Here is a 15,907-nt window from a genome sequence, read left to right on the forward strand (position 1 = left end):
ATCACATCACTACCTGAAAGTGTGAAAGTGTGATTCTGACACTAGATGGCGAGCTCTACCTACCGGTTCCTCTTGGCAGAGAGAAGCGCCATTCCCTGATTTTCTGGAGGTACAGGAGACAGAAGAATTACAAGCAAATAATTCAGAAAATGTATGATTTTTCTTTTTACTTTTAAGCGTTTCGACGAAAGTCTTTTCATTAAATGTGTATTTCATGACACATATTTATGTGAATAATCTCCCTTTCTTTTATCCTGGCACCATTGTTCTCTGGGTATGTTTGGGATGAAATGCCCCATTATCAGGTTTAGCAACTTGCTTATAAGAACATGCACAAATGTTTCAGTCTTGCATACACACATACACACAATGAGAGTGAGAGAGAGAGAGAGAGCCCCTCCACTGGTCCATTCACCTCCCGCACTCCCTGTTGTCGCTCTCCCAGTCTGGGCAGGCTGCCAGTTCAACCCTCCCTCCCTTTCTCCCTTTTTTCTCCCCCTCTGTTGGTCTGGATCTCACTTTCTCTGTACTCTATACATATCGAGCCAAGCGTCACAACGCTGCGCTTACTAAACCAAGTGGCTTAGATATGTGAAGTGATGTCGCTGTTCCCAGACTCCCCTTGCTGTGGGCGCATTCTGTGAGACAGTGCAGCACTCAGACAGCTTTGATGGCAGACTGGAGCAGGTGGACTCCGCAGGACCGGAAAGGAACATCACCTGTTTGGGAAATCTAGAACAACAGAGGGTAAAAAAGGAGGAGCAGAGTCTTTGGAGAGCTCAAGTCTTGCCGTATCTACAGACCCCTGCTCTCTCTCTCCTCTCTCTCTTACGCACACACACAGGCACTCCGTCCCTTTGCCTCTCCCTCCTTCCCTCCTTGTCTGCTTCACTTCCCGATGCTGGTGTGGTGAACAGCAGGACATTCTCTGCTAAGCTGCATGGAGGCGCAGGGAGGGGCAGGGAGCCCAGGTAAGAGCCATTTTTCCATTCTTTTCTTTACATGTGCTCAAGCTTTGTCACATTGTATGAGCATAGCATGATTGTTGTACAGTCTCTTTGTCTTTTGAGTGACATGTGCTGTGGATTTCCTGCCTCATGTAAGTGTCTTCTTGATATGTGCATAGTGTTTGGAATATAAGGGGCACTTTCTGAATGCTTGGGCCATCAATTCCAACGTGAATGTTTGTCATATGATCTTTTCTTGAGTCATGTCACTCCATTTAATCTTAAGTCTAGCCAAGAGTTATTGATGACCATGAGGTGTAGTTCACGGGTGCTCCCTCTAGGACTCAGTTGTGAAAGGTTTATTTCTGCATCTAAGCTCCATATTTAATCTATTTGCTACCTATACAGGTCTTTTTACATCTACACAGTATCAGTCAACCACACAACAGCTGATCTGATGAAATACAAATTGTACAACAATGGATGCATATGGCTTTTGTGAAAGGCCATCCAGAAAAGCCTCTGCTGTGTAGCAGTACTGCACAAAGCTTCAGTGACACTATTGTACCATAACATCCAACAGGGTTGATAATTGATCTGTTGATATAGTGTGGGCAGAGTGTGTCAGGTATCTTATCTTATATGAAATTTGATAATAATATTCACTTTGATTAATAAAGAATGGTGTAAAAGTGAGGCAAATCAGTAGGATAGTTTGTATCTAAAATCTATTAAAATCTTGCTTTATTACTATTTTGTGTTTGTTTGCTTCAGCTATTTTGTACACTTAATCTGCATAGTATTTTCAGTATTTGATGCTGATGGCCAGAATTACCCACCTGTGACAAATTAGTTGTCCATTAAGATGAGATTAAATTAAGGGAAACCATTACCATGATGTACCATAGAAAAGGGTCCCAAAGTCTGACTTCTGTATTCCGACTACTTTGTATTATGGTTGACACTACTGTTCAGACCTAGCAAAAAATATAAATAAAAATACCCTACTGTAAGTTATTACTGCTAAAGGATTCATCAAAAAACACAAGGATAAAGGATAAAAGACAGAGAGAATAATCCTTTTGACCTGGTGAAAAGGGTGTTGAAAGAGCATTTTAATTTCTCCTGCCTGCACTATTTAGTCAAAACCTGATTGATTTATTGAAACAAGAGAATGAGTTTGATTCAACTCTTGGCAAATGTACAGCACACCGTATATCTGTCCATTTCAGTTGACAGTTCAAGTCAAAGTCTGTTAAGGACGTATGTGTGATCACTGACTGTCCTTTACCAGCAGTAATTTATATTTTGATTATTTACTCAGGCTTCGTCGCAGTCAGCTCAGCAGGTGGTGGCTGCATCAGGCCATCTGTGTAAACTTGTGCTCCTTTTACATGTAAATAATATTTTCAGTTGCTTGTATGCTATTTATTCTATTGTTGCCAGAGCTACAGACAGACTGGAGGCTTCACAGATAGATTTCATACCAATTCTTATATTATGATTAGGCAAGTAAAGGCATCAAATATCCTGTCACTAAGTCAATGTCACATTCAGTAAAAGCAGAAAGAAAAAGTCCGGTTTAACTCTTACAGTGTGTCCAATAATGTTGTCTTCTATATTTTCACACAAAAAAGGGATGAAGCATGGGGGGATGAATGATAGAAAGTTAGGAACAATAACTGAGCATTTTCTCTTGAAGGAGTGTTTGCCGAGGAAGGTTATGGAAAATGAAATCAAAGCAAATTGTAGACAGTCTAAATGCTGAAAGAAACATTTAATCAAAGCATCATAGCTAAAGGTATTGCCTTTAAGTTTGTTTGGCTTCACGCTTGGGAACTCAATCAATGTCCAGCAATGATCGTCAGCATGATGAAATCACAGTCCTTAATATTCAGACGTGGCCTTGACTTAAAGCACTTTTGTTTTTAATCTGAAATGAGAAATTCAACTGTCTAGGAACATATTCCAAATAGAAACAGTACAGGCCATCTGCCTGGGCTCCTCAGGAAGCCATGATCTACTCCCACACTGTTATAAACACGGCATGCTATTGTAAACACTCATAGTGCCGTCATTTTAGTTACATGTTCCTGCATCCACCCACAATTTTTTAAATACATTTTTCGCCTATAAAATTGCACAATGGTAATATTAGGTGACCAATTTGTGGTAAAGTTGTGGATTTTTATTTTTTATTTTTTTTGCTTTTTGTTGTTTTTCAGATGTCATAAAAACGATCATTTAACCTTGATCATGTTTAACCAATTTCGAGTTTGTGCATATTTCTGCATTTCAAGGGATATTTTAAGTGCCTTCTATTTTCGGACTGTGTTAATAGCCTGTGTGAACTTGGTGTTCTATTTTGAATTTATGTTTAAGATGTTTTGTCAGTTGGCTTGAGTGAAGAGCACTTCCAGGCTCTCAAATACATTTTCTTTCATGTAATCAATGTAAGTCTTGAATTAGACATCTGCCCAGAGCCTATTAAACTAATCCAATAAAAATCTATACTTGAGAGAAAGAGGAACAATAGATGACATTCACATATAATGGACAGTAGGGAAGTCATTTCAGGTTTTGATTTGGTAATGAGTGGGAGAAAATAACAAAGTCGATAACCACTAAATATGACTCAAGGGCAAAAATTGACTTCTTTCACTATTTGGAATCTCTAAGTCATTTTTGTTTTTGCAGATTAACCAGTAAAGGAAATAAGCCTCCCTGATCATTCTCTTAAAAAAAAAATATCTAGATCTCAGTCAGTGTGTGTTTGCTCTTAGAGCCCAATAAAGACATCCAGAAGCTGCTGAAGCCCTCAAGCTCAGGCGACCTATCCAAGGAGCTATACCAACACCCAGCAGGGGAGGAGGAGGGCGGCCTACCAGGGCACACCGCTAGCCTGCTGCACATCACTGAGAAGAGAGGTGAGAAAGGGGCAAAGAGAGGGGGACATTAACAGTGATGAATATTCATTTGTGGTTAAAAGGTCTTGCTAATTATGGGTATAAATGCCTTGAGTAAGATCACTGATCAATGGAAGGGAATATTCAGTAAAGAAGGAGACAAGGAGGACAGAGGATATCCTGCCTCTGTTGAAGAGGATCTTCGCAGTGACACTCACCACTGAACTGATATACAATACATACTAACATACTAACACAAAATTGATGCACAGTTGGGTTCAGATTAATCTTTTCTGATCTTGTAACCTGTTCAATGATGCCTATTTTAAGTATTCTGGTCACACATTCTCAAAGACAACTGGGACTTAGCCTTGGTTGAAAGAACTCTTTGTGCATCAGTCCCATACAGAGGCTTCCCTTCACGTGCCACACTCGGAGAACACAACACAGAAACTCAAAGACAGATACTGGGGCTGCATTGGTGACAAGATAGCCTTTATCTGCTTCACTAACTGGACACTTTTTCAGGGAGACAGCTCATCCAGAGGCTAATGTCTGTGTCTCTGCGATTCAATGTGCCTTACTAACTTGCCATGCCATGTGACAGGTCAGCTAATAGTAAGTGCCTAGAGAGGGAGTCAAAGACAAGCCAAGACCGCCATAGTGAAGGCAGTGTTGCTGCTTCAGAAATGTACAAAGCACTTTAAAATTCCATCCAGAAACATTGGTATCAATCCTCTTCCTCCTTCTGTGTCAACACAATATTGTCAGGGGTCAAGCATCAAATGAAACAATGTAAACACCTTCTTTTACATTTCAATAAGATTTTCTTCAAAGAGCCCACGTTGCTTCATGCCGAATCATGCAGAAGCAAATTCAGGTGTGCTGCCACAGTAAGAAATTCAGAAGGGGAGCCAGAGTTATACCCAAGTCATCTGCAACATTTATTTTTAGGCCCAAAGCAAACAACCTACAAAGGCACACATCTTAATATCCCAAAAATGAAAAGGTTTTCTCTGAGTTTGTAGCAAATGAATCACAATTAGATGTACAAAAATATACAAACCCATATAAATCTACTGAGTAGAGGAATTGCATTTTGTTGTTGTGTTTGGGTGCATGTTGCTTATTTGGAGATTCAGCATTGACTACTGCAGAGTTGTCAAAAGGAAAAGATTTGCATTTATCTTTACTAGCTCATACCGAACATTAAAAGTTCTTGAGGAGGGGACATACAAATAAATATATTTTTTTTAAGGTCACATATGAAAGCAAACATGAAAGACATGAAAATGAGCTGTGAGATTAAGGACATGCTGACAGAAGAAAGATGTGTCAAGAAGAGATTGCATGGATCAGGATACACACCCGCATCTCTTCCATCATTCATAAGCTTTGCATTCAAAATCTTTGTTTTTTTCCTCAGTATTAGTGCTCTCTTGTCAGTTCTCCTTGCTCTGTGTCTCAGAGCTCCCCTGATTGGCTTTTCTGAGGTAGGCAGTTGTTTCAGTGTGCCTGCCTGGGAAAAGAAAGCGTACTGATCAATTATTCAAGGAGAAAGGGTGTGGGAGAGGAAAAAGGAGATGGGGAGAGATGGTTGAAAAAAAAAAAGCACAGCAGAATGGGAACAACCGTCCAAGCAGTTCAAAAGAAATGGCAGAAAATTATGCAAAAAATATTTTCCTCTTCATCTGTTCTTTCCTCACTTCCCCTCCTTCATAGCTTAATCTCTCCTCTTCTGCCATCATCCTACCTTCATCTTGTCTCATCTCGTCCACATTTTCCATCCTGTCTGTTTCATGGCCTTGCATTTCTTCACTCCTCCTGAAAAGGTGGTGAAAGACTGATAGCTTGAAGTAAGCACCATGCACCATTTGGGGAAAATAAAAATATATTTCCAAAAACATAAAAAGATGTGAAAGCTTTATATTTAACTTTTGATGTAAAATTCAATTGATAGAAAGCAGATGGAATATTATTCTTAGTCAATTGATTAAAAAACATGATCAGCTATCATTGAAAAATGTTGACTCCTGGTTTTCCTGATTTCTACTGCTGCTGTTTAATTATATTTGGTGTTGAGTAAGGATGGAAACTTTAAAACTAAATGTCTAATGCATTCATTGATTGTTCTTTAGTCAGGTAATGTCATTTTGCAAGAGAGACCTTTCCCCTCTTCAAACTCCAACGTGGATGTGTGCTCCCACACACAGGGTGGCAGGCCTGGGCAGCCTGGGCAGCCTGGGCCCCTGACCACACTCTGGGCCCTGGTGATGGTCTCGCTCATATCTGCCACCACTTGCCAGCTCGTTTTGGGTCACATCATGAAGAACTGATGAATAATGCCTGGACTGAGCTCTTCTTTCATTCCCTTCCCTTCCCCAGTTCATCCTTCTGCATCTTGTCTGTCCTTTGTTCCCCCCCTGTATTCACTGAGGTGTAGCGCTGCCCTCCCTGCCTCACATAGTCATTACAAACTAGCTTCTGGGGGGGGTGGTGATGGTTACAGACATGCAATGCACACATGAAATAATAAAATATTTAGTTGGAAGACTGTAAATATCTCATAAAGCGTTGACACACCCTGTGGTGGTAAACTATGAGGACAAATGCAGACCGCTGAAATGAAAAGTATCAGCAGCCAAAGGGCAGAGCAGTACAGAAGGAAATGGCCTTCTTCAGCCTGAAGTGTTGCGCTCAACAGCATTAGAAACAGATATGGTATGGTATAATATGGGATGTGGGATTATACCAGTTTTGAGTGTTTTGATCATCTGCCCATCGTTGCTTTTTTCTTCTCACAAATCCTCATCCACAAACACCCAGTAAAATGTTTGATTCATTCATGACGTCCACTGCAATCCAAATGACTATCCAACTAGTTAAGCTCTATTACACATAATTGGTTCCTAAATCTGGAGATGTTGGGACAAGCAGATGTTCTTGGACTTCTGCTGGTTTTTGAATAAATTACACTTTACATACATCACATTAAAATTCAGCTTTGGTGGCAACCTGATTGAAATGCTGACTCTGACATGTTAATGCAGAGTAAATGGGATATTGACCTTATTAAGTGCAGCAGTAGAGCCCTGCCTGCTGAGGAGTTGGGGGTTGGTAGGTCACAACCCCTCATAGAAGCAGTTATTTTCCTGTCTGCTGTTTTTTATGTTATGACTCTTCAGTCACTGCCTGTAGTTCAGAGGCAGATTCCAGAAAATTTACTGTGAAATATTTCAAAGCTTTACGTTAAATATGCAAATAAAGGTGGACAACGGAGTGAAAAAGACCTTTGTAGGAATTGATTTTGTAATTGTACCAACGAGAGCAGGTTATTGATCTGATCATGTACATGCTGGAAAATCAAGAGCAGCATAACAAACTGGTTTGAAGTGCTCTTTATTTGCGATAATGGCAGTTTATCCCCCACTTCTTTTGAAGACAAACTTTTTTTCTGCAGTGTCAGCAGCAGTGAGTGGATCATGTGAATCTCTAAACGTCCCTACATACGTTAGAAAACAATGTGTTTTCTATCTCTGTGTGTTGTAGAACCATTGAGCAGTGTATCTTCTTTAGAGGTGCACTTTGACCTTCTGGATCTGACTGAGTTGACTGATATGTCTGACCAGGAGCTGGCTGAAGTCTTTGCTGACTCAGATGAGGAAAACCACGAGTTCCCAGCAGGTAAGGCTTCCTATGAACTGATGTAGTTTGTGCTGAAGTCAGTGCATGCTATGTAGATTTAGTGAGTGTCTGAATCTGGACTATTACAGTCGGTTCAAGCTTGAAGTCACAAAGATGTGAACTTTGTGTATCAATAGATGAACATTTTCAATGTGTTGTTACGGTGTTGTTGACAGATCCAATTAACTGTCTCGCTTACATTGTAGTTTTCCAACCTCCTTGCTTGTGTGGATGTGTCAGTTAAAGAGCAGGTCTTTCATATCATTATGACCCAGCAGAGTCTTAAAAGGCTTGGTAAGACATAATTATTAGAAATCAACACTTCTTCAAAGTAATGTGGACAACAAGCCTTTAAATTGAAAGGGGTCATTAAATAGTTTTTTCAAGTTGTCTAATTCTGCCACAATTCTTATGAGGAACAGTTGTATTAAAATTAGAAATTTATTTCATGATGATAACAAGAGTGAAAGGAAGCAAGGTGTGTTGAAAATAGTCCCGTATTTTTCAGATTAATGATCCACACTCTGCTGACATCATGCACATATGCATACTGAATAGGTGACAGTTCACTCAGGCACATCAAGATAAAAAATTACTCTGTATCTAGAGGCATAAAGCAAGTAGATGTGTGAGACAAACAAGTGTTTTAGGGTCTATACATGAACATTCTGTAGCAAGATCAGTGCATGAAAATGTGTTTCCTTTCTATAGCTTTGACTTTAAAAATCAATTGGATTATTTTAAGTTTTCTTTCTTAATTATAAGTGAAATTTAAAATGTATAAAGGAGAAAATAGATGGGGACTAGAATAGAGCCCTGGACTTTGAGGTGAGGTGAAGCTTTTTTCATTTTAATTCAGCGTGTGTCCCAGCATTTCCGCTGGACTCGCTGTGTGTGACTGAATTTACAAAAGAAAGCACAAAATCCTAACCATGTTTTATTTATGATCCGTTAGCGTCATCCTTTATGCAGACAGTGAACACTCTCCTCCTTAGACTCTCCTTCCTCGCAGCATGCGCACAGGATTTTGTGGCAGCTCAACATTTGAAGGATTTCTGACACAAATATGACAATGTCTAACTCAATTTTTATCGCAGATTGAAGGACTATTTAAAAAAAGACACATTACACACATATTGCATGTTTGTGCATGGATTTGTAAATGTCAAATTATTTTAGACTGGAGGTCTAATTGTACTTTGTTTACCTGAAAGTAAATGATATCTTAATAAGAATATTGATCTAAAAAACAGATATTCATCATTCTGGTCTTTCAGATGGTGAAAATCTCTAATGCAGAAATGGAACATGTTTGACTCCACTGAAGCTCTGGGGAAAAAAAAAAAAAAAAAAAAAAAAAAAACAGTTCATACATTCTTGTCATTCTCTTTAAACACAGTCATCTAGAACTTCATAAAATGGGGATTTCCTCATCTTCATTGTACATGTCGCTTTCACTCTGATCTCTTCTGTGTTCAATAATATCCTTCACCCCCTCCCTTCTCCTCCCTTTGTATTGCTAGCGTTCCTTATCATGGCACAGCTTGTTAGTGTGAGTTATGGTCCCAGTGGGCCATCTGCACTGAACACTGCTGTCTTCATCTCCACCGCCAATTGAATTCAACATGTTATAACAGCACTTAGTGCAGAGCTACATCTCATTTAAGAACAATTCTATTAGCTTCTTCATAAAATCTTCTGCTCCCTTGGCTCTGCAGTACTCAGGTAAAATACTTCCTGCTTATGTTAAACTCAGGTGGGAGTCTCGCTGCTACTGGGCTAATGTAACTAACAGTGTTAGTGTTAGACAAACCTTTGGTTACCCAGATAATTCCCATTATAGATTTACTTTACCAACGGTGCAAAATTAGGTGGCTCACAGCAACAGAATTAAACATGATGGATAACAATTACCAGTGTCGTCTGGCTGTTGTTTTTTTTTTTTAGTCCAGATATAAATTGATTGTCCCCAAAGGAGAAATCTGATTTACAGTAAGGCATATAAACACAACATACAAAGCTAAATTTTATATCAATTGCATGTTTACAGCAGATAATCGAATATAAAAGAGGTATCTGTTCATTAACACCATAATTAATTGCTGCTGAGCAATGAGCAGTCAAGCTTTACTGCAAATGAAGCACATTTATTGCTCGTGGAACAAAGAAATATTTAAAAATGATTGTTGTAACCCTGGGAGACCTGAATCTCAGGCTTGATAGAAAACAAGAGGCCACACAGATACTGCTTGTTTGCGCTCGCAAATATAAAATAATATATAAAATAAAATAATAATGTCTTCAATTAAATACATGCAGGTGATTTGTCAGGCTGGTTACTGTTAAAGGATAATAAAATCAATTATCATTATTTATCATTACTTATCATTATTGTCCATAACAGTGAACACTGTGGCATTCACTCATCTATTTTTACCCACAGAAATTATGAATAAAAATAGATCCATCAACATGGCAGACATTTCTTTAACCTCTTGGAATAAGATATAACCCTTGCGCTGTGAATTTTTTCAACTTGCTTTTGAAAAATCTCTCACGTCTTCACTTAATTGTGTCTCACACACACCACAGACACAATCCTCCTCATCCTCAGACTCTGCCTCTTAGTTTGCCTTTATCCCTCCTCCTCATCCTCTCTCTCCACATCTGCCGCAGATAAGCCTTTTACAGACAAAGGGTAACAATTCCAGATAAATGGAGGTGCAAGGATGGCTTTTAGACTTTTGCGATAACTGAGACTTTTTGGATAGAACTGTAGTGTGCAAACTGAGTGTGTGTGTGTTTGCATAATTTATGAGATTTAACAGCATTGCACAAGTTTCAGCAGTGAAAACCAGCTGTTTTGCTTTTTGTTTGGTTTTGTTTTTCCTTTTGTATTCCCAAAATCCTTCATCATTCTTTAGCCATGTAACTTTGTGCAAGATGTTTTTTTTTTTTTGTTTTTTTCACAACTGCAATAGTGAATCGTAAAGTTAACTGTGACAAAGCCAGTTTAATGAACAGTGTTGGGAGTAACGTGTTACTAAAGTAATTAATTACTGTAATACATTTCTTTTTGCTGTAACGCGGTAATGTAAGGCATTACAAAAGAAAGTTGATAACATTTTACTCAGTACGAATGTCAATAATGTCTGTCACAATGCATTTTAACCCGGATTGAAGTGTTTTTGTTTTTTTTATACAAAAACACAGCGAGATCAGCAGAGGAGAAAATGTTTCACTTCCCTTCTCATCTTCTATACAGAACAAAAGAGATGAGTGCAGCAGCAGATGCAACATTGGACAGTATGTTCCCCAGAAAGACACATGCCCATTACTTTCAGTTCGTCAGAAATAAGGACGTGAGGAATATCGTAGTTAAATGCATTTTGTGTGCGAAACCTAAAGATCTGTCCACTTCCAGAAATAGCACCAGTAATTTTAAATGACTGTGGCTATTATATTGTTATCATATTATACAATTTTTAGCCTTAAGTCTATCTCAATCAGATTCCACATTACCTTCCACTGGATGTGTAATGAGCTAAATTTAGAATGCCAAATCCATACTTCCAGTTATTTTGGTGAGAGTAATTTAAAGTACTTAAGTAATAAGTAGTATAATCCCTTACAATTCAAATACTATAATGTAATGAATTACTTTGAAATGACAGTAACAAGTAATAAATAATGCATTACAGTTTTGAAGTAATCTGCCTAACACTGTTAAAGATATAGCTGGTTGATTTGTTGTCATATCAGTAAATCCACTTTGTTAAGAAGAGAAGCATGTTTTACTAATTAGTAGTACTAGTACTAACTAGTTTGCATTTTAAGTGTGTGTTAAGCAGTTGGAGTTGTGCTGTGTGAGCTTTGGGCTCAATGAGAAACTGCTGAAGGCTCAGCAGTTTAGTGGAAGGCAAACAGGAGCCGTGGCAGAGGTTAAAGGAAGTACAGTGAGGAGCGGAAGGGAGAGTAGAGAAGCAAGCGATGAGTAACTGAGTTCATGCTAAATGTAGGTTTCTGAATAATTCACATTCACTGGAAACGAGGTCCTTCAAAAGCCATTTAAACACTCATCATAATCCAAGTTACCATATGTAACATATGCCTCTTGCATGTTACATTAAACACATCAGTTGAGCTTTAAATGGCCACTATGTCTAATAGTAAAAGTCTTGTAATACAGAATATAATTTTGTCAGTAATTTTACCTTTATTTAATAGTTGTAAGGTGAACATATTTGTGTTATTCTCATATTTCATATTTAATACTTACACAGTATCTAAGGTAAACATGCAGCTATAAAGCCAATCACAGGGGCAACAAGTCAGACAGATTAATTACTAATTATGATTATGTTGCCATTCAGAGTGATTATCTATGTGAACTGATTTATCTGTACTGATAGTATCTTTTATGTAATTTGTAACACAGTAAGTCTTTGATCCTGGTCAAGGATAGACCTTTGGCCATGTAATTTATTATTCAACGGTTACTAAGCTTTTTTAACAAAAATAATTTATTAGTATTGTAAGTTTCCTTTGATTGTGATTTTATTTATATTAAATAGTTTTACTCGGACCAGGCTTGTATCCCCCAGATTCCAAAGTCCTTCAAACAGTCATCACAACAACATAGGAGCAGTCTGTCTTTGTTGGAGACAACTGCTAACTGTCAGCCGTTAGTTGCCATTATCATCATCACACAATGCCAAGACTGTAGGCTGTTACTATTATCAGGAATACAAAGGAAATTTAACAGGGGCATTACAAACCGCGAGGTCCCCTGTCAGACATACTGTTACACCATGCCACTCTCATCCAATTATATACTGATATATCGATTGGTTACAGTAGATACAATTTGAGTTTGGGATTAGTGGGGGAGCAGAATGAAAGAATATCCCCTGGCAACACAAGCCGATATCCTTACAAAGAAAAATACAGCATGAGATAGACACTGGCAAAAATACAACAGGCCTAATCAGTGATGTCAAAGCAGATGTTTCCGATTTCCCGACACCTGCAGTGATATCACAGTATTTGTTGAGGTTTTATCCAGGCAGTGCAGCAGGTTTCTGTCTTTGAGGTGATTCATCCTTTAGTAGCACAATACCATTTTTAATAGCTCATCTATGAATGTAGAAGGTCAACAGTAATGCCAACTTGCTTATCTAGGTCCAGGTTTTTCATGATAGCCATCTTTTAAAAATACTTTCCCCAGTTCAACAGCGCTGGTTGAATTGTGCCAAGATTAGCCTGTGAATGGAGTGTTTCTCTTAAAAGATCTGGAAGGGAGATCCATGGTTGTTGTCTGTACATGTGTTCATATAAAGTCGAATTTGGTTTTCTACCGCAGTTGTTTTCACATTCCTTCACAGGTTTTTTTGTATTAGAAACCTAGTGTCTCAATTATGTAGCAACATGCTGACTAATGGCTGCTAGCCAGGTGCACAGAAGGAAAACAGCACAATACATAGATTAGGGTAGTATGTGAATGTGACAGCAAGAGAGCAAGGGACAAAAAGAAGGCGAAAGAAGAAAAGGAAAATCGATTAAGAAGGCATGTAATTAATTTGCCTGTCATGTGTGCAAGCATCCTTCACTGCGTCAATGATTTTGCTGAATTCAAGTGAACCGCCTTTTGAGCTATGCAAACAATAAAGTGAAAAAAGATTATATTACACAGATACATTTAAAGTATGTGAACGCAGTATTGATAAAACTATAAACACAACCAGCAGCATGTTGCTGAGGAGGTTGTTGTCCTGCTTTTTAAGATCCAGCAGAGAGGCCATCAATCCTGAAAGATCAATATTTTCTCTCCACCCCTCCTTTTGTCTCTCAGTTTCCAATGTGTGTGTGAGGGTGTTGGTGTGGGTTTGGGGAGTCATATAAGCTAGAAGAGTATAACTATCCAACAGCTCTCTGAAATGGGCAGAGTGAGTTGTCATCTCTCCCATCAGTCATTCCTTCTGCTGTCTTGCTCTCCTCCTGCTAGGTTGGACATCACCACCAAGTGGTGTAATGTGGGCATTGACCAGGATTACTTTGTGCCCACAATTTAAATAACAAATTAAATTGCATTTAATTTAAATGGCCAAATTTTTGATTGGCAAAGAGACAATTTTTTGTCAGTAATGGGTTAGTATTTTATGTATATAATCATAGTAAACGCAAAAGGAAAATAAGAAGAAGTCTAATGTTTTCTCTTTTGTTCATCTTAGCTGACCATTGTCTAAATTTGGCATTTAATACGAATGCTTTAAAATGGAATTGGTGTGATGTTGCTAATCTTGAAGAAACAATCTGAAGCCTGTCTCGGAATGGCTGGTATATACAGTACAGGCCAAAAGTTTGGAAACACTTTCCTATTCATTTGAATGAGAAAGTGTGTCCAAACTTTGGCCTGTACTGTATGCATGTCTGAGGTCATGCTCCATGAACTACAGGCTTTAAACAGTTGGGAGAAAAAACCAGCAGCAGCTGTATATCACAAAGGGCTCTGTTGCGTTTTAACAGCTGAGCTCTGGAGGCTGGCAGGTGTGGAGCGCTGTATGCAGATGCCATGAGCATGAAGGCAATTCTATTTTTTCAAGGTCGAGCAGTGTGAAATATGACATTTGTCATGACAGATCTGTCTGTTTGTGTTTTAATAATCACTGCAGCTGTATTTTTGTCTGCCAAGACCTCAGGTTCCTGGTGGTAACCAGTTGTGTGTTTGTATTCCAGGTTCCCAGCAGACCGTGTTGCCCAGAGGTGGGTACATGCGCTCCCCCTCATGGACGCGCTGCAGTAAAGTTGAATCCCCACGAGAGAGAAAACACCACAGCGACTCAGACACCACAGAGCCCCTAATGAAGCTGGAAAGGCCGAAGCAACCATGATGTTGGATGTCAAACAGGCGGACCGCAGAGAAAGAAAACCCAGAGCCAGACAGACACAGCCAGAATGGAAACACAAATCGGACTAAGAGGTCCCCCACCCCCACCCATTTACCACCATCCTCTCACATAATGTTCCATGGTGCTGAACAGATGAGTTCAGTTTGAACTCTGGACACTGTGCTCTGTATTCTAACTAAAGGTGTTGAGATGTGCTTTACACACTCTCCACCTCTCCTTTTGCTCTCTTTCTTTGTCTCTCACATTCAAAAGTTTGAATTTTGTTTCTGATGATGACACAGGGTACGAGGTCAGCAGACTAACATGACCTCCATCCTTTACAGCCTCTCAGGGTGGGAGACAGTGGCTGAATATTGAGATTGGCACTAAGAGTGTGTCCACAGCAGGAGGCCAGAGCTTCCATACGGTGTTCACACACTCATATTCCGAGATGAGCCAAAACATGAATGAATTATCTTTGTTCAAATAAAATATCACACCCTGGCTGGTACTTTGTGTGCAGCCTGAAAATGTTGGCAGGGTTTTCTGTTGCCTGTAAACAAGGTGACTTATAGGTTAACAGTAGGTTTCAGTTGGGCTATTAGACCTTCTCCATCTCAATTAAAAGTGTGTTCAGTTATTTTAATGCCTGAATAAGAACATTGCACTCCTCTCACTGAACTGTATTTGCAGTGCCCTCGAGAATTATTGGCATTTGGTGCAGATGACTAAAAAGATAAACAGACCAAGTAGCAGCTTGGAATTTTTTAGTCCTGTTACTTTTTTTGTTTGTTTGTTTGTTTAGATTAACCTTTTTCTATTTTGCTCATGAAAGTAATGGCTTCCATAATCCTTGCTGCTAATCTAACTGAGGATGGTAATCCAAAACTGGTAGTCAAATTACATCAAGAGACATTCTGTTGCCTCGATGGATGATACTAGGAGCAGTTAGATATGAAGGTAGAATTGCACCAGTATGGTGAACTTCTGTGAATGCCAAAAAATACAAGTGCCAACAATTTTGTAATCATCTTTTATAAGATGAATTTAAGATATGATGCAATATTTCTCATCTTTCTAAGCGGAGGAAATGGCTGATTTCTTGATTTATTTATCTTTAGTTAAGCTTGTCTATACCAGGAGTGCCAATAATTCTAAATGCTGTGACACAATGAATCAAAAGTGACACTGGGAAGGTAGAAAAAGTAATAAATGCCTTGAAAAAGCCTGAATGTTTGGCTCATCATGTTTCCACAGGTTTGTGATGTATGACATACCGTGTCTAATTTGTTAAATGTGATTTAAATATTTAGTTTCTTAAATGCTTGTGTACTTTAAGCAAAACATTACTGGTGCTCCATCAGTGATGTGGTACTGTCAAGACAAAGGGATTAGAAGATAAAAACTGTTTAATACTAGTGTAAACCCAAATAGATTTACATCTCACAGTAAATCCAATAATCCTTGCTGACATGCAAAGAGA

At 38.8% G+C, this 15,907-nt stretch overlaps 1 protein-coding gene across 2 annotated transcripts; it reads left to right on the forward strand.

The window, feature by feature from the left end:
* Positions 1-692: 692 nt before the first annotated feature.
* Positions 693-15,587, forward strand: dbndd1 (dysbindin domain containing 1). Of its 2 annotated transcripts, XM_029498827.1 has the most exons (5): positions 693-747; positions 845-971; positions 3,731-3,874; positions 7,403-7,537; positions 14,273-15,587. In XM_029498827.1, exons 2-5 carry the CDS (start codon positions 941-943, stop codon positions 14,425-14,427), a joined length of 465 nt encoding a protein of 154 aa, XP_029354687.1. In that variant the 5' UTR covers positions 693-747; positions 845-940; the 3' UTR covers positions 14,428-15,587. The 2 variants fall into 2 exon arrangements, with proteins under 2 accessions (XP_029354687.1, XP_029354686.1); XM_029498826.1 differs by lacking the exon at positions 693-747 and having other exon boundaries at positions 834-971.
* The last annotated feature ends 320 nt before the right edge of the window (positions 15,588-15,907 follow it).

The sequence above is a fragment of the Echeneis naucrates genome, chromosome 3, assembly GCF_900963305.1.
Source record: "Echeneis naucrates chromosome 3, fEcheNa1.1, whole genome shotgun sequence".
NCBI classification, from domain to species: Eukaryota; Metazoa; Chordata; class Actinopteri; order Carangiformes; family Echeneidae; genus Echeneis; species Echeneis naucrates.

Bases quoted from the DNA above. Each gene is read 5' to 3' on its own strand.
- dbndd1 (XM_029498827.1), top strand. From the start codon at position 941: ATGGAGGCGCAGGGAGGGGCAGGGAGCCCAG. The intron at 972-3,730 runs GTAAGAGCCATT...GTTTGCTCTTAG, and splicing joins GGGAGGGGCAGGGAGCCCAG to AGCCCAATAAAGACATCCAG. The intron at 3,875-7,402 runs GTGAGAAAGGGG...TGTGTGTTGTAG, and splicing joins GCACATCACTGAGAAGAGAG to AACCATTGAGCAGTGTATCT.